General features: G+C 40.0%; 2 protein-coding genes across 3 annotated transcripts in view; one reads left to right on the forward strand and one right to left on the reverse strand.

Annotated features, from left to right (window-relative positions):
- LOC124158948 overlaps positions 1-4,057 on the reverse strand; it is a 123,239-nt gene extending 119,182 nt beyond the window's left edge. For both annotated transcript variants that reach the window (XM_046534383.1, XM_046534382.1), the window contains exons 1-2: positions 3,613-4,057; positions 687-896 (exon numbers count right to left, since the gene is read on the reverse strand). In XM_046534383.1, the coding sequence (XP_046390339.1) occupies positions 687-831 (145 nt within the window). In that variant the 5' untranslated portion in view covers positions 832-896; positions 3,613-4,057. The remainder of the gene's footprint in view (positions 1-686; positions 897-3,612) is intronic.
- On the forward strand, positions 3,890-4,246 carry LOC124159703 (classical arabinogalactan protein 9-like). The gene has a single exon (XM_046535613.1). The coding sequence runs from the start codon at positions 3,890-3,892 to the stop codon at positions 4,244-4,246; it is 357 nt and encodes a 118-aa protein (XP_046391569.1).
- Positions 4,247-19,035: the final 14,789 nt, after the last annotated feature.

The raw sequence follows: 19,035 nt of genomic DNA on the forward strand, positions 1-19,035 counted from the left end.
AATCTATCATCATGGAGTCAGGAGAAAGGAATCATGGAGTAAGACTATAGGTTTTCGGACTTAACTGTGATACCCCATTCCCCTGGTAAAAGATTTCCAGATCTAGGCCAAAACACTTGTGGCCACCCTATTAATAACGTTCTTTTCCATTTCTCATCGATGGCGCGGTAAAGAAAAAGAATTTTATGTGCGTGGGTCTACTTTTTTTCTTCATATAAAAAAAATAAATTTCAATAGGTTTTATAATGCGATCAGGAATTCATGAGAGGGGAGAGGTGTAATTAAAATCCGCGCTAAGCGTGAGTATCGACTATTATGAGTTACCTCTCAGTCTATCCAAAAATTATCAATGAATTCTTAACCAGAAGTTATTATGAAAACTACTCAAATAAAAGTTGCGCGCTACTTTTTTTTTACTTATTACACTCCTTTTTAGAGTACTGCGTGCCACTCACTTAGAGAAAAAAGGGTTGATGGTCTCAAGTCAGTATGTTTCTTTTTATTCCTCATCGATGGTGCGGTAAAGAAAAAGAATTATGGGTGGGTGGGCCTTCTTTATCTTCGTATTTAAGGCTCAAAAGAAATTACAATAGGATGCATAACACGATCCGGAATGCATGAAATGGGAGGGATGTAATTGTACCCCGGGCAAAAGGAGAGAATTTCGAGGATAATGAGATTCTTACCTTTGGGTGACCACCCGCGGCGCTGGTGCTGCTTGGTGCGCGGCCGGTGTCTCCGCCTCGCAGGGGCGGTGGTGGTGTCGGGGTGTTCCGCGACTGCGGTGGTCGAGATGAGGGCCAGGAGGACGATGGCGCGGACCACGAGCATCTCGTCGGAGGCGTGTCACTGTCTTTGTCGCTCAAAGCATGCGAAATCAATCTGCGGCGGTGAGACTGAAAGGGAGGAGGAGGAGGAAGAAATTCCTCGTCATACATGGGGGGATGGAGCAGCGCGCAGTTCAACCCTTGTGTTAACACGTGGGAGGAGCACTTCCTGTTGATCGCGAGCGAATCGTCCTGAAACGAGCGATGCAACGCTAGTGGTGAAGAGCTAGTACTCCAGCAAGGAAACGTGTCGAATCTCCTCGAGGATTATGGAAAATGAAAGAATAACCTTTGTATAGGTTAGTAATATATTTAGAAAGCACTTTTTAAATAAATGCTAGTGATTTTTAAATAAATTAGTGAATCTTACAAAGCTAATTCTTTCATTTTCCATAATGGAAAGGTTTCACTAACAATAAGTTAAGCCTGAAATCATGTTATATCCTTGAAGATTGATCGAGTTTTAAGTATTGCTTTTACTATAATTTTAGCCAGATCACACTGCCCCTAATGGAATATTATCTTCGATTTCAGATGCAGTTCCAACTCACGTACTTTTTGGTGTAACAGTCGGTATTACCAATTTTGTCTGTTGAATTTCTGTCAAATTGCATAGTTTTTTAATCAACATGTTAAACGTTATTTTCTCTACTGTTGGCATTTACTGTTTTCGTCAAATCTTTTTGAATGGCCTTCATTTCGAACAATTTCTCCGTGCATTCGAGTCAGCCTTTTTTCAAGTTGAAGGCACCTGTTATTACTGTAATTATGACAGCTTTTTAATTAGATCTTTACTACGTTTTATGACTTAGGAAACAAGTAATGCAGTAAACTTAAAACTCATCTGAGTATCATAGTATATATAAGCGTAAACTGAGGATGGAATATTGAGGATAGAGAATTGTATATTTGCCAGTCATACCACAAGTTACGGAGGTCTAGGGTCGAGAAACATTGAGCATCCGAAGGGGCTGTGATAAATATTGATGACCCAATTGTTAGTCAGCAACTAACGCCCTATCGGCCGGACTAAAATCTGTGAATTAAGTGGATGACGCTGCATGGCCAGTGCTTTATCTTGTTTTTTTCCTTGGTGTCGACGAATCAAATGTCGAGTGCTTGAATTAATTCCATCCTTGGGGTGCACTCTTCGTCAATTGCTTCCCAGGTTTGGAACTGGGGCTCACCTTCACTTTCCAGCCTTGAATTCCACGTGAGATTTGCCGGGGGTGGATTAGCTTCCGCTACCGAATATTTTTTGGGAGGAAATTGATTGAGCGAGTCACTTTCCAGCAGCTCCATCACGTACTTAAATTGCTTTTCTGTCCTTAAGATGCTATGGAGTATGGGGAGTTAAATATATAAATATAATGCAAATTGGTTATTGAAAATCCTTGTGCTTGAATCATTCAAAATTGCGATTTAATATTTGCGTGATAGTAATACTTATTTTTCTTATGATTGAAAAGGTCGGTAGAAAAAATAGGTGTTAAACAAATATATAATTATAGTTAAGGCAAAGCAGAGTAGTTTGTTAAGACAGGATCAGTGCGGCTTAGCTTAAATCGTAATGGGGGACTAACGCTGTTTAAATGAAAGGAAATGTGTAATATCAGAATCGTTTTAATTAGACGTTAAATTATTCGGAAATGGGAAGTGCTTGTCGGGTGGAAGTTTACTTCGATATTCAAAAAGAGAGAGACCAACTACTGGAGTATTATAGCAGCCATAATTACTGATCGATTTGGACGAATTTTATTTGAAAAGGGAAGAATGGAAAGCAATAAAATTCTGGTATGTATTAATTCTTTGACGGAAGACGTCTGATTGTTGACAAATTTAAATTCTATCCTGAAGAGATGGCATTCTGAACTTTCTGATTTTATTTACGTAAATTTTTGAACCGCTTAGTATTTCTTTCCAGGATTCTTCGCACCCATACACCCTTAAAGACCAAATATTGTTGTTTCACGCTTTAGGACCCTTTAGTAAATTTTACTGTAATGGTGTAATTTACTTATCATATGATTAAAAAGGACAGTAGAAAAAAGGATGTTGAACAAATATATAATTATAGTTAAAAAGACAGAGCAGAACAGTTTGTTGAGATTTGATTAATGCAACATAGCTTTAGTGGTATTAGGGGACAAACACTCTTTGAAGTGAAACAAAATTTGTAAGATCAGAACGAAATTTGATCGATGTAATTAGATATAATTTTTTTCGGAAATGGAAATGGAATATAATTGCTTGTTTTTTCGGAAATGGAAATTGAATACATATAATGCTTGTCGGGTGAAAGTTTATTTTAATAATATTCAAAAAGAGAGAGATCGACCACTGGAGTTTCATAATAGCCAGGATTACTGATCGATTCGGACGAACTTAACTGGAAGAGCGATTCAATGCTGGTCTGTCTTCCCTTGGCTGAAGACGCCCGATTGTTTTCAATTTTACAATATATCCTAAAGAATTAGCATTCATTTCTATTTGCATTATCAGAAGTTTTTTAACTACTTCAGTACTCCTTTCCAGGATTTTTCGCATTCAAAAAATCCTTCAGGACCAAATATAATCCTTTTTAGAAAATTTTACTGTACTTGTGTTTAAAAGAAATGCAGATTGCGCGTGAACAGCGAAGTGCCCATTAAAAGGTACTGTGAAATGAGGCATTCTCTCGAAAAATAAAACTATTAAATGCATTTTTCGCTGTTGAACGAGTGGTACTCTTTTTATTACCGTTTATTGAAATATGTTAAAATGAGTGAAATTATCATAAACTCACCAAATCCGCCTTTTTTCCTAGGCTCCTGCTCCGCGGAAAACTCCTCTTCACTGTAATGCGGACGGATATTTCGTATTATATTTTTAACGTGGCACGCGGAATAATGACTCGCGAAAAATATTTCACGCGCCGCGAAATCCTTCGATCTCCGTATCGCTAAATAAAATTACTATGCTCTGTCCACTTCCCCGAAACAGTAGTGTGAGAAATGGCGGTGCAGTATGATCCAGCGGGCGAGTCTCGGCGGGTGCAGTGGTGGGGATGGAGTTGTTAAGTCATGCGGCAGTTTATAGTTCAAGGTGAGGGTGGCGCGGGTAATACCGCGGACGTAGAGGGCGCGTCCCCGCGGGCGGGACGCGAGCCAAACCGGGAGACGCGAGAAGACCCTTCGGCGGAGAGTGTGTGTGGCTCTGGGGAGATCTCTCCAGCGCCTTCGCTCTCCGAATCTTCGGGACGGACTGCCGATGCGACGGGACCTCTTCTTCCTCGGCCACCTCTGCACGGCGACCCCTCCTCCGTTAACCCATCCCACCCTCCCCCTCCCCATGGTATCTCTCCCCCCTCCACCAGCAGCGCCGTCAAAACCGGTGCCCCCTCCTCCGACGGCCCTCCTCCCACACCTTGGCGTCGCTAGGCACCCCTTTCCTCGCCACCAGAGGGCTCTTCCTCCCTCACCACTCCTCACGAGACGCTCTCCTAAAAGCACGATCTTCTTCCCCCACCTCCACCATCAACCTCTTTGGCGAGTTTACACACCTCGTGGCCGCGCCCCGCCCTCGGCTGCCGCTGCCGGTCATCCCGCGCGGTGCTGTTGCCTTGTGGGTGCTTCGTGTGTGCATTCAAGGTAGTAAGCCACTGGACCTTGTATGTTTGAACCAACTGGGATAACCCTTAGATTTGGTTAGCTTGAGTGATAGTGGTACGACATTGAGACTCACGACAGAAAAATTATAAATTCCTTCTGAAAAATTTTAGAAGTGTCACCTCTCATGTTAACATGAGGGCTAGATAACAATTACGGGCATTATTGGTTATCTATTTACAAAAATAATAATTTTGGGCGTAATATAACAGTAATTATGTGCAATCATCATCAGATGACTATTTTGTGAAATGAATTGGTGTCGAACCACGGAAAAATTGTCATGATTTTTGAACTTTGATAGCGTTGTGGTCCGCGCAGTGTCCTGCACAACCAAAGGCCTGTTGTTCGATGATCGGTCCAGTCGAATTTTTCCTTATGCGTTTAACGTTAATTATTAGGCTTTGCGAAAAAAAGAAAGCAAGTGTAAATAGCAATTTTGTTTTAGGTGGTTTTACTATAGTAATATTTTGTTTGAAACTTTTTTAACTTGTTCTATCTATCTGTAAGCGGAAACTCTTACTGCCGATGTTACAGTATTATATATAAAGCAATGTTAAAACTGAAAGACGTGTTATCTTGTGTTCCAAAAAATGACTTTATATTAGAATGGATTTTTAGAAAGGTGGTGGTGATTATTTTTGAGAATCCATCCATACATCTCAAGGAGAATAAAGAGAGTAAGTATTTAATGTTTCTTGCCATGATGCGTGTAGCAATGGATTCGCGCGGGTGGAGGGAGGATGGTGGAGAGGAGATGAAGGGTGGGTTCGGGATCGGTGCAGGTATGCCCCGGGGTTGTTGAACCCAGATCCCTTGGGTCAGTCGCCGGTGCAACTACTAAATACCGTGGTTGGTATCCCGCATTAAAAATGCAATGGATTCGCAATAGCGCATATAGTAGCATTAGTAATTCACTCCGACCTCTATGTAAGTACTCGCTCATTGTGGTTCTTCATTTTTTTCAAATCTTAAACTTTATTCCTCGTTTTGATGGCTGTGGAAGGTAGTGGTTATTTTTTAAAATTAAGATACTGCGGATACAAATACAGATTGAATTCAGACTGTGTTCCATCAAATATATTGCTGACAAGTCGAGAGATTTTACGTCCAATATATTAAGCATTGTGTGACTGAGGGTTTTAACGCAGGATTAAATTCATGAGAATTTATACTAAATGATCCCTCTAATGCCCTATGGTATCATCTGTGTCCAATAAGGGGTTTAAAATTAGAGAGATTTCGGTTGAATATCCTAGAAAATAATTCCTGAATACAAATGAATGTGAAAGAATGAGTAAACGTCAGTTTTCTGTTTGTAATTTGATATTCCTGTTTTAAAGCTGCACCAAAAATTTTTCGATTTACTTGAGTTGAAGCACATTTCATCCTCTCAATACTGTCTGTTTTCAGAATAGCGTAGGAAAGGTGAATATGATAGTATAGTAATTTTTTTAAATAGAGAGGCAACACCCTAAATGATACTTCAATGCATGAAATTGCGTTTTGACAATATGCATTTTTATAGTTGTATGTATGCATTGATTTTGGCCGTATTATTTAGAAATTTAAATTATGATACTTACTCTATAATAATTGATAATCTAGTCATTTAAGCGTAGGAACAATGGGGAGTGCAAGTTAATACCCTTTTGCAGTCGAGACAGTCTCTCTATTCCAAACTGGTATGCATACCAAGAAAGTTATTTCCACCTTTAAGATGGTCAATTTGTTTATCATGAAAACATAGGTTAAAGGAAAATTATGACACATTTTAACGTTTTTTATTTCGGTTTCGAGATAAAAATATCTGAATTATATTTTTTTAAACCAATAAAGCACGATTTACGATTATGGAAAATGTTGGTTAGTGTATGGACGTTTACCGTGAAGTAATGAATGCGAAGAACTTTGTTATCTCATTATTTTCCTGTGAAGTAGTGCACGTATCATGTGAAATTTCTTGGATTCCTATTCATCTTCCTCACGGTTTTATTGTCGTCTATGTTCATTGACACCCGCATTGGAACTTTAAGAATTTATAAGAAATACTTTTCAGGTTTTTCCTTAACCGTTTTTACAGTAATAACTTTATCCTTCTTGCGCGCACACCTGGAAGTATGACATTCAATAACTTCGTCGGTAAAATCACAAATTATGTGGTGCAGCCCCTATAAATTTTGCTATTTAAGGATACAATAAACTGCGGGCAAAATTTAATTCGACACAATAATTTATTTATATTCTTGAGTAGCCAGCACAGTGCAATGTATGAAGTTCAGATGGGGTTTACGCAGTTATCTTATTATATCTATTTATATCATTACTCAGCACCCATAAAACGAAATATACCCAGAGTTACAGATATTACAGATTCATAGGTCTTTTTTAGATAGTTAAAAGTCAGTTATCTTTATGGCTTCTGTTTTATTTGAACTTAATCGCCTTTTCGAGGCACAATTTCCGTTTTCTTCTAATCCATTTCGTCATGATTCTAAGATTCTAAGGAGTCTTCTATCAAGGCATCGTGCCGGTAATTTGCCTTGTTACCTTGCTTTAAATTTGAAGTGGTTTTCCAGATACGTGCCGCCGCTTATGCACTAAATGTCGGATAACCGCCGTTATTGCAGTGATCAAAATATCAAAATAATTTGTGGTGGTTATTGTGGTCGAATGAAGTTGATTGAAAAGAATAATGCCTCTCAAAACCCGATGAGAGAGAAAGATAGATATCTTAGGTCAAATCTACGGGTATAGTGAAAAATGAAGAGCTGCAGAGACTAGTAGAAGGAAGGGTCCTGTGGATCACCACGCGTCAGGAGAGGACCACAGGTGGGTTGGCCTCGCTCTGGGACTCAGTCGGCGATCGTGCAGAATACGTAATGTGGCCAGAACCTAAGGAAAAGTACCAGGAGGAAGAAATCAAGAGATGAGCACTTTGCATGAACCAAAAGAGTGTAAGGGGAATAATAAATATCGTATGGAAGTACAGTGACCGGTCTAGGAAGTGGAAACAATTTGGGCTAACGCATTTTACATTTGTGAGAGTATTTAGCTCTAATGAAATAAATAATATGGCTCATAGCGAAAAATTCCTGCATTGCATTAAGGCCGTTTTATACGGGGCACGTCATTGCACTTTCTGACGTATGTATGTAGGCGCAATCAAATTTGCGTCTTGTAAAGCGGTGAATTGCTAGAGCACATTTGAGAATGCGTGGATGCGAGACGGCAAGATTGACCCTACTCTAATTCCGAGCTCGCATTCTTGCAATTTCAACAATTGTTTTGAGTGCTAACCTGCGCAATAATGTTCCCCGTGTAAAATGGCCTTTACATTTGAACTCGCAGCTCCGATGCTATTGTAAAGTTAGTACCTTTGAGAGGATATTGTTCATCATTCCTTTGACCTCAACTACGTCATCCCCTCTGCCTGAAACGTTCGGGTGCGGTGCGGCCTATGCGAATGTCACCCATAGGTTAGTTTCTCTTTATCTGCGTAATTGGTGTCGCATGACTAGGGCTCGTTTTCCGAAGTTACGGTTGACTTTAAGGTCTCAAGTTATGCGTGCGTGCGGACCCTGCTGTTAGTAATAAATCGCTTCTTCGCATCACTAGCATTCCTTATACAACGTGAAGTCAGGGCGAAAACCATTGATTTGAGACTGATATCGCTGGTATCGCACTCTGGATTTTGCCTCAAGGAATAGGGCTCTAAATTTTTGCCCGTATCGACAATCCAACTGCTTGGTTTCTTCCTCATCTTTTGCTCAAGTCCGTTGTAGGCGAGGTTAATGAAGTAAACATGTATGAAATATATTGTCTAAGTTGTCTATGCTTTATGTGAGACAGTATTTCTGAAACTTGACCGGTGAGTGTAACGTAAACATATTTTTTTGAGTTATATGCTGAATTTATTTGCCGTAAAGTAAAAATACTAATACTCTCTCCATGGATGTAATGATATTCATTGAATCGTTTTTTAACTATTTCCTGCTGTTGGATAATTTTAGTGGAGCCATGCATAAATTTTCAATTAATGTACTGATATTGGAATGTGTGTTCTTTCAATTGCATCCGTATCTCTGATCTTCTGATTTTCAAAGGTTTTTAATGAACTCCTCGACTCTTAGTTCAATGCGTGATTACAGCAAGTATTTATTGCTTCAATCATTGGCGATTCTTTATGGACAATATTTAGCAAAGATTAAAATCGATTCTGGATCGCCAGCATCGCAATTTGACTGGATATTATCATCCATCGGGGACGAGGAAATCCGGTTTCCTCGGCCTCAGACAAGACCATTGATAAATTGCGAAGTTCCACGCATTGGTGTCTTTTACACCTGCCCAATGGCTGAATAGGAAGTTTATTTCCATGCTCCCGTTATGTATCACCGTGAGAAAGTATTGCGATGAATATCTTTCTCTTAATTATTTACATCATCCGCGATGATTTTGTTAGCTTGAATAATATGAGCAAAAAATCAGATGGCAAAGAAGATAAGAGTTGCGGATGCAATTGAAAGAACATTGATGCAATGAACTCCAGTTAATTTTATTATCCTAGAAGGCTAGTGAGACCAATATTTTCTTATCTGAAGACCTTAAATCTTCTGAATGGTCATATTTCTTTGATCAAAACTAGCAATAAACTTTACTTAAATGGTATATACCCAAATTATAAAGAAACATGAGCCGACGTACTTCAAAATTAGCGACCTTACCTGATTACTTTCTGTGAGGAGTAAATCTCCTCCTTAACTCTTTGGTGTATTTTCTAACACGGAAGTAGGGAGCATGGATAAAGATAGTGAATTATCACGGTATGAAGATGAACGTTTGGTGCGCGTGAAATTTGCAATTTGGCCTACGAGGAAACTGGATTACATAATTTCTGAGCGTGTATAATATTTAAACAAAACTACTGCTTTTGATTGAAACAGGTTTGACAAAACGAGTGTTTTTACAGTTATATATCGTGGCTCAGGAGCAAAATTTTCTCATCAAATTGGTTGATAGGCATTATGAAATCATATCTTGCTTCTGTTATGAATATTATTTTAAATAGAAGACATTTTGCAATGGAATAAATAATAATTGCTGTCTGCCTAATTCTCACTCTTAATCGTCAAAGGGATAAGGCTCGGTACAGATATAATAAATCCGCATCATAATTGGTAGATGTTGTGTTATGGTGATAGGGAAGAGCGTGTGCTTTGTGAAAACCATGGAAACGGATTGAGGGACCTTGCATATGCTATTTTAGTCATCAGGCAGACCTATCGCTATGGGCCCATCTCCATCGGACATTGATCACAATCTGCTGATGGAGCGAGTGAAACCGTGGTTTGCTTTGCAACTGGCGATTTCTGATTTGTACTCCACCCGGGGACATTTTATGTATGCGGGTGAAATATCTATCATCAGATTCCATTAATCACTACGCGACATCGATATTTTTAGTCGTTATTCGAGACACCGTTTGGAAGAACTGCAGGTGGGTCGCCATTTAGCTCGGAATGCAAAATAAAATGCCAATGAAAATCCTCTACAATTCTATTTGTGAATCGACTAATTTTGTACGTGCACAAGCTGCTCATTGGTAATACGCAATAAACCTTCACTTGCTGTATACCCAACGCAAAACCTACTTGATGCGTACGATTGAAAAACTCATAAAAAAATGAGTGGATATAAAATAGCCAGTCATTCGTTATTCTGTTCTTATATTATTTATGTGAGGTATTGGTAAAAGTTATGTGGAGACGAAGTGATCTACGAAGATATCTTTGCGGTTAGAAGAGACTATCAGCGTCTATCATGATAATAGAAAATGATTCCTTATTTACATTCGATGAAGTGAATGAGCCACGATTGTCGATTGAGGGAGTGTATTGTTTTTAGTACTATGTCGCTCGCCGTGAATGTGGTAATTTTTCGGTACTCTAGTAACCATAGTCAGGATGTAAAAGGGGGGCTTAATTTTGAAATATTAAAAACTGGATACTGTAGCGATGAAAACTGAAGGAATATGCGTTGAAAATAAAAGAGTTTTAGTTTGAGGAAGACGAAAACGTTACATGATGGAGGTCCCTATGGGGGAAAAAGGATACCAGCGACCTTTTACGTTTTTGAAACAAGCGCGGAGAAATTATCGTGACACCAACTAACGCCACTTGTAACATATGGCTATTTGGTGCTGCATGAAGTCCCATTGTAGTGACGCTGATGGGACTTTTTTGTCTCATCTGCTTGGAAATATATTTCAGCCAGGGGTAGTTTTTACTTTACTCGAGTTCGTGAGGCTGAAGAAGATGGGATTAAAAAAAGCTATTTTTGGTGTTTCTTTTCGGCAATCCTTTCCTGCGTTAATTGTTAATTTAAATGAATGGTGGAATAGTGGAAAGTACGTATAATTGAGTGTGGAGTAGGAGTATGTTTCAGTTTCATTACGAAGAATGGATGTCTTTGATAATGGTTATAAGTGTTTTTATTTTTAATTGCTCAGGTATATAATCGGGTGTATGCTAAAACAATATATAATATGATGATTACGGAGGCTTCCGCGGTGAGTTGATGGGTGATTGTTTTTCGGGTTCATTCCGCGTTGACTCATATTTTGCGGACGACAGTTTCGGGCGCGTTCCAGCTCTTCGGGTCCAAAATCTTCGTCGGGTTCGGGCTTTTGGACTCGAAGACGGGAGCTGGAACGCGCCCGAAACTGTCGTCCGCAAAATATGAGTCAACGCGGAATGAACCCGAAATACAATCACTAATATATAATATGAATCAGCTTTTTCCCTTGAATTGATTTCTAGAAAGAGATTTTCAAGGGGACTGGGAATCAAAAAACGTATTTTGTGCCACTCTTACCTTCGTCAATGCGTACTGAAACCGATTTTGGAGCACTCAACTTATTTAAGGCATTTTTTCAGTCTTAAAATTATTATAGTAATCGCATTAACGGCAGTCCAAAATTAGGGGGTAGAATCTCCGCTCACGCTTAGCATGCCATTTCCCGTATTTCCCCATCAAAGTTGGCTGAGTCTGTCATCTTTTTACAATTCGATTTCTTTCAATTTGAATTATTTTTACTTTTTATATGGTTAGGTTATGCCTAATTTTTTTACCGTATCAATTTCGGGATTTCTGATGTTTCGAGGAGTTCGCCATGACACTTGCTTGCGACGTTTTGGTATCATTCCTCTCTATTGGAAATTTTACTGTCGTCCTTGTAATCACCGAATCATCGGGTCAGCTCCGGCTAACAATTTAAATTTTATTGGTTTTTCTTTACGATCGCTGCGTTCTCAAGCAATGCAACACTAACTAACAAGGGCGGATTTAGTATTTTTCTGGGGGGACACCAGGATCTTACATGCAAACGGTCTTACAGGAAAAGCTACATACAATAATTACTCCATGAAATATAATCTTAATTTTAATATAAAAGTTATAAATATGTAAGTTTTTATATTTAATAACTTTTATATTAAAATATAAAATTAATTAACATTTGTTCTAAAAATCTCGTCTATTTTTAAGCGTCTGGAGGGAGGGAACTTGCTCCCGTGCCCCCCCCTAAATCCGCCTATGCAAGCTAATATGTCTTTATTTTCATGAATTTCCGTGGGGAATGACTTTGACCGCAGATGTACATCTACATACTAACCCGCAAGCCTCCTCAACAGGCGTGGGACGTGTTAGGTCCAGGGGAGGATTTCAGAGGGGATCACCCCTAAATTTTATCAAAAGATTTAAATTTTTGATTAGTTTGATGGTTCTTGTTTCCTTATATGTATGAAATTGTTCAGTTTCATCTGTTAGGAATAAAATAAAATCTTAGGATCAAAACTGCGTAAAAAAATAGCTGACTTAAAAAAAAATTACTATGAAGAACTCTCCCGGAGGGTATTCAATACTCCCCGGACCCAGGTCACAACCCCCCCCCCCACCCCCTCCCAATTTTGATGCTGAATCCGCCCCTGGTTAGGACACCAACCGTTTACATATAAAACGGAAATGCTCAAACTAAATTACGCCAAACATTTATTAAAGTCCTTTATCGTGCGGGGGAAAAACGAATTCCTATGCCTGTCCGTTCGGCTAAATATCTCTCTCAGTTTATCGTTTCTGTCGGACAAGTGGCTACTTTCAAGTCCGTTTGTCATTATGCCTAATCACCATTTTAATGTGATCATTTTTGTCATGAGCCACGACCTGTCATTGTAAAAACGATCGCTTTTGCAAAACCACAATATAAAAGAGCACACTACGGTGTGCATCTTGGAAATAAAAAAACTATCGTATTTACTGGTCATGGAGCTGCAGAACCTTTAGTAAGAGACAATGTGCGCTACAAGGCTTGGAGGAGGCTGAAAAAATTACACCCTAAAATAACTTTTGATCACTAATAAACACTAAGATTACTCCCTAGATTTGAGCGTGAAATGTCGTTATTGTTTAAAGTCGGGAATGAGTGCGTGGACGGTCTTCAGAAATCCTGTTAGATGGAGATACGAGAGCAAGCCCAAATCGGAGCTCACGCCTGTTACCTTTATATTATGATTGCCCCCATCGCCGTATCTCCCGTGGCCAAGACTTTCTTTTTCGTTCCGCTGGCTTCGCGTGCCGTTCCTTCTACTTTAGATCATCATCGCCCGCGTCTTCTAATCCACTCCCCTCCCTGCATCCCACGCTCCCCGAGTGCCGCACCCACCCACCTCGCCTTCCACTCCCGCATTGCTCGACACTCCACTCCCCTACATTCGCTCCTCCGCTGATTTACATATATTCCCCGGGAGCACTTAACCAATCTCCTCCGCGTCACCAAGTGTTATTCTCACCATTTCCAGTGGCTTAACCCTGCTCACGTGTAGGACGGTGCCTTCATCCCTTGAATAGGGTCCACACTATAAATCATTTCCGATGATTTTTCTCGATTATTTTATGGAGAGCCTCGTCTCTTTTCTGCGGGGTGTCTGGTTCAGGTTCGAGTTGACAGATCCTGGCCGAAACTTGGATGCGAGGCGGACTCATCTCCGTGAAGTGTTGCGCTTGTGCCCAGTGCCTATATTTTTTTGGGGTTTACGTTTAGCAGTAATTCACGGTATGAGGTTTTTCCTCACGAAATAATCCGATATGGTATGTGCACACATGAATGGAAATGGATGAAGTTTCTATTCTCTGTTGAGTCCTGCAGAAAATCGTATCAAATTCGAGAAGTCAAATTCTCCGTTGATAACGGTAGTTTTTCTCATGAAAGCGTAAATCGTGGAATAATTCGTGTAGAATCGTGTAAAATGATACTTATAGTCGACTCTGGTAAAATTACTCATCTATGGTACTAAAAGAATTATTTAAACGACCTTTATGTTTTTGTTAGTGCGGGCGAATTTCCTGTTATTATCATTATATTTTCCTTATTTTAGTTGCTCAATATGTGTCCATTTCGTTTTCTTCCTATTAGAAATTGTGCCTGCCCCATGTTGGCTGGAGAGGGGTGGGGGCAACTTCAAGCCTGTGGTTATCAGTTGATTTTCGACAATTTCATCTCCCCTTCCCTGATTATTTCGCGGTAATATGTGTGTCTCTCGGCATAATATTTTTCACCTGTCTCCCATGAGCGGATACTCGGTTTTCATTCAGGGTCATCGCGTACTTGTATGTAACCTAAGTAGTCCTAGGCCTCAAGCTAATTGTTCATGTTGCATCAACTTAGAATATGAATGGGGGGCTGAAATAAAGGAATATTTTAAATTACATTAATGAAATTCAAATAATTTGATCTCCCCCTGTAATTTTCATTAATCGAACTATGAACATTGATTTTCTATTTCTTTTGGTCACAGTTAAACATCTAGTCGCAAACTGTATTGAGAGAAGGGCAAATTTATTCTTCCTTTACTTGTAATATCCCCTGACCCCCTATTTATATTATAACCCCTAGTACCTCAATTCGTTTTTTTACGTAAATGAATATTTAAAAAAAGTTTTAATCAATGCCTATTATTCTGAATGTATGCATATAATATTTTTTAAAGTTATGTGTAAGTTAGCGTGTATAAGCGTATCTAATCACACGATTGCGTAAAATATTCGCGGCGAAGGATAAAGTTGACCTTAGCTAGCAGTACCTCGAGAAAGAAGGAGCGAGGTACTGCTAGCGGTGAGACCGGGATAGATGCTTTGCTGGAGAAAAACCGAATGGGAAGGGAGTAGTGTAGCTTATCACATAAAATCTTTTAGAAAAAATTCCGATCGAAGCGATATGAGTCAATAGTTGTTCAAGCTTGGTGGGCATGGAAAGCTCATTTGAAGTCAAACCAAACCTGCCTCAACCGGTGGGGCAGAATATATAACCTTAAAGCCTCCGACCAGTCACACAAACCACTGACTTTATTCCCTCTATTTACATTCGGGTGGAATATTCACGTGCATCATAATGCCCTGTTTGGATAGTTAGAGGATCCCCCTCAGGGCGCTATAGGATCCTACTAGTATACCTAGGCGGGGAACGCACGCTGCTTGGCCAACCTCCAAAGAGGAGGAAAAAATATCGTACACCGTCCCCAAAGGACTCGGGAGGAAAAAGCCTTATAATCCGAAAGGATTCGGGCTCACAATGAGGTCGTAAAGGCAGTCACCCATCCAACCAATTCACTGATCACCGATCGTGTTTACGGCGAGGTGAGATCTAAGTAGGGAGTGGCCCAGCCTCGTGCCGTGTATATACAGTGGGGAATCAACGAAGGGATCAGCAGCATCGAACATCTCTCGCAGCCCCTTCGCCACCACGGAGAGAACGTGTTTAGACCCTCGCCATTTCGGCGGTCACCGTCTTCTTACAACGCTCCGAGAATTTCTCTCTCCGGATATATTCTCTCTCGTTTGTCAACAGGCTGTTGTGTCACTCCATAAGGCAGGCGCTGTGTATAGCATCAGCATGCCGCTATTGTTTGAGAGATAAGGGAGTTGAAAAAAAAATGGGTGGGCCATTCTTAAAACTGCCGACCCTCGACTTTGCATTCGTGGGGCCTTTTTATTGAGTAGGCAAGAGCGTATATATTTGGCTGCGAACAAAACCCTTCCATGAACTTCGTCGGAATTGAAAAATGGGACATTTTTCTGCGCGCGTATATCTATCCCTCGCTCAGACCGGAAAGTTTTTTGATTCTCTTGGTTTCAATTCTTAGGCTCAATGATACACCTCACCAGTGCAAAGTCCAACTTATTTTTAGACTGAGAGATCTAACACTACTGTCACATTACCTACCAGATGTAACTATGACGGGCTGCAGAGCGGCCTCATCTCATCACACAAGCGTTATTTCGTCTATTATGTTGACTTCATCCTTCAATATAGGTGCATATCAAAATGAAGACGTACCACTCTGGCTGATAATTATACTCATTCCTTCAACCATATATTTTAGCGCCATTCTGGTTTCGTTTAAATGTTTACATTTTGATTTAGGCTTTCTATGTGGTTTTGCTACTTCTCGTTTTAAAGGAAATAAAAACAAACTATTTTATATTATCAATTCTCATATCAGAATTAAAAAATAGCTAAACTGATATTTCATCACAGCTTATGGATTGCCGAAATGCCTAAAATTATTCCCTCGATTGTATTTAGGAAATTAATGATAATGCCAAATAAGGAGATTATCTTATACTACGTAACATTTTCGTCAGAAACATTACAGAATCCTTGTCAATGGAACATATCCTCTATAACAAAAAAAAAGCGTTAATAACCTGTAGTTTCTTTAATTGGTGGGTTCTTCATTATAATTTGATCATATATAACACATTATCTGCATATTTACATGTTTAACTGTCAAAATTATTGCTGACAAAAAAGGCAGTATGAAATTGCATTGCGTGATGCGTACAACTCAATATTATTGAAAATAAAGGTATATTTAATAGGTCGTCAAAATACTTCGAGGCCTATGCTAATACATCCCGCGTGAGCATAACGTTGAGTAGCGGCCTTCCAACTTTCGTAACGTATGAATGAATGATAATCGAAAAAAATACGGAAACGCAGCACGAGGGGGACGGGGAGGATGGGGACGAGGTATTTTTTATGGTCGGGGTCTGACTGCTGATAGAAGGGTCTAAAGGCCGTTTTACACGGTACACGGAATTACGCAGTCTGACGTACGTGTGAAGGCGCAATCAAAATTGCGTCGTGTAAAGCGGTGAATTGCTAGAACACATGCGAGAATGCGTGGATGCGAGACGGCAAAATAGCCCCTGTTCTAATTTCGTTCATGCATTCGCGCAATTCCACGCCATTTTAGAAATTAATGCAGCTCTAACCTGCGCAATTCCGTGTACCGTGTAAAACGGCCTTTCCGTTGAAATTCAAGGTTATGCCTTTAGATATCCCTAACAAGAATCTTAGCGGCGCGAGGTGGCCCCTCTTCCTTGAATATGTGAATTTCACTCACCTGTGGCTTGGTCTGGGGCGAGCTCTACCCTCATTTATTAAAACCAGTCCTCGGGTTGAAACGCTGAGTGGCTTGGTGTGCATTTAGTTTTTCGCTGAAAAATCAAAATTATCCACGGTAAATGTAATTTCTCCGAAAGGTTCATATCTGGATAGTAATGACAAAAACCCCAGCTTTCCATGCCATATCTGAGAGTGTTACTCTCCAAAGAGGACGTGTTTAATATCTATGTAATCCGATACCACCGGAAACAGTATCATTGGCCTTTTGCCTCGGGGTATTTTATCTTAAAAAATTAAAGGTACACGAACATCCATGCCCTGGATTGGGGTAACCATTCCTGGCGGGATTCGAATCCGCGGCCTCTGTGGCCGGCAAGGACATTACCCCGCCGCCACCGAGGCCGCCGATTGATGAGTAAGTGAATATCTTTTGTAATAGAAGCTGTAATTCTCCGTAATTATGGTCACATGTTGGTAATTCAAACCGTGGTGGTCTCATAACCAGCATAGGAGAACATGGCTTAGCTGGAGGAGGACGATTTTCTTTCCCGTGCGCATGAATGACTTGCGGTTTTTTCTACAACGTGCTCTTCATTTCTTGACGTGCGAACGCCTTAATGCTTGCTTACGTTCGTCGTGAAGCCGTCTCTTTTTCTTGCGTGACTCACAGCCCGAGGAGGAGCACTGACATCACAACGGGCATTCAGTTCCGGCGTTTATTGCTTCAGCTAGTGTGTGTCTGTCGCCTCCGCTGCCGTTGGCCGAAACCAGCGTGTCCAACCGGCGAGGACGAGGAAAACTCTTTCCTCTCTCGTTCGCGTTATGACTCTCTTTTCGCTCTCCTTATTTTTGAGGAGGTTGGCCCTAATAACGAGGCAAGCGTCATTCTCATATGCATTACAAAATATGCTCTTCAAATGGAGATGGACGAAGTACTGGACATGGTGGGTGAGGAGAGGCAGCTTTTAAACGAGAGAAGTTGGGGAAAGTGGGTAAGTATGGATGGAGCGAGTACTTAGCGAGGAGGGGATGTTGAAAACAGTACTAGAGGGTCGAATGTTAGGTAAACGAGTAATGAAGAGAATAGGATTTCTAGACAGATTGAAAGATAGTATATCATATTATTATTGAAGAGGGGACTTCAAGAAGGGCTGGAGACAGCCGTGATGATGATGATGTTAATAATAATAATACCTAACCATTTATTTACACTTTACTTCGATTTGCCGATCAAAACAGATAAAACTATCGTCAATAATTGACCAGACATAAGTTTGATTGACAAAAAATATAGAAGTTGTTACATAGCTGATATTGCTGTACCACTGTTGCATAACATCGAAAAGACAATAGCAGTATATAGCTGTGGTGGAGCGTGAATCGCATGATCATTTTCACGTTCAACCTCAGGGATGGCGAAAATGACAGCTCAAATGATAATTTTCACACGTCATCATTTGAAGGGATGGCAGCAATGATAGGGATCATCGCACCATTCCATAATATCTATTTCCATGATTTTCTGCCGTCGCGTTTTCCAACACTGAATGCGTACGTGAAATAAAGCAACTGCCAATCAGCGACGGGACCAAATGCATATTGGGGAGACGCCATTGAGCGTTATGATAACGAGCATATTAAACATCAAGGACGCCTAAAATGACCGTGTGATGTAGAAAATGATGGCTTCAGCAATCATTTTCCCTGTCATTGATAATTTAAGCTGACATGTTTACTCGACTAAAGCGTGAAGAATGACCGTGTAATACTGGCGCATTCTTGATATACGTCCGTTGGGAGAGGACCCATCAATCCTCCTCTCTGTCTTTTTTCGTGACGTATTTTTGAAACTTAAGCCACCATCTGGAAATATCCTGTGTATATAAAATTATAGACCAAGCCTTTGCCAAGATTTTCCGATATCTTAAAATTTACTCTGGTAATTTATAAATTGTAAAAGTTTTATGTTTGTTATGAGCAAAAATTGTGTATTTTATACTCTCTGAAAATATCTTGTAATGTCCTGTGTATGTAAAATTATAGACCAATCCTTTGCCAAGATTTTCCGATATCTTAAAATTTACTCTGGTATTTT

The sequence above is a fragment of the Ischnura elegans genome, chromosome 5 (assembly GCF_921293095.1).
Source record: "Ischnura elegans chromosome 5, ioIscEleg1.1, whole genome shotgun sequence".
Taxonomy (NCBI): domain Eukaryota; kingdom Metazoa; phylum Arthropoda; class Insecta; order Odonata; family Coenagrionidae; genus Ischnura; species Ischnura elegans.

Excerpts from the sequence above, each read along its gene's own strand:
- LOC124159703 (XM_046535613.1), top strand. The coding sequence starts at position 3,890 with ATGCGGCAGTTTATAGTTCAAGGTGAGGGTGGCGCGGGTAATACCGCG.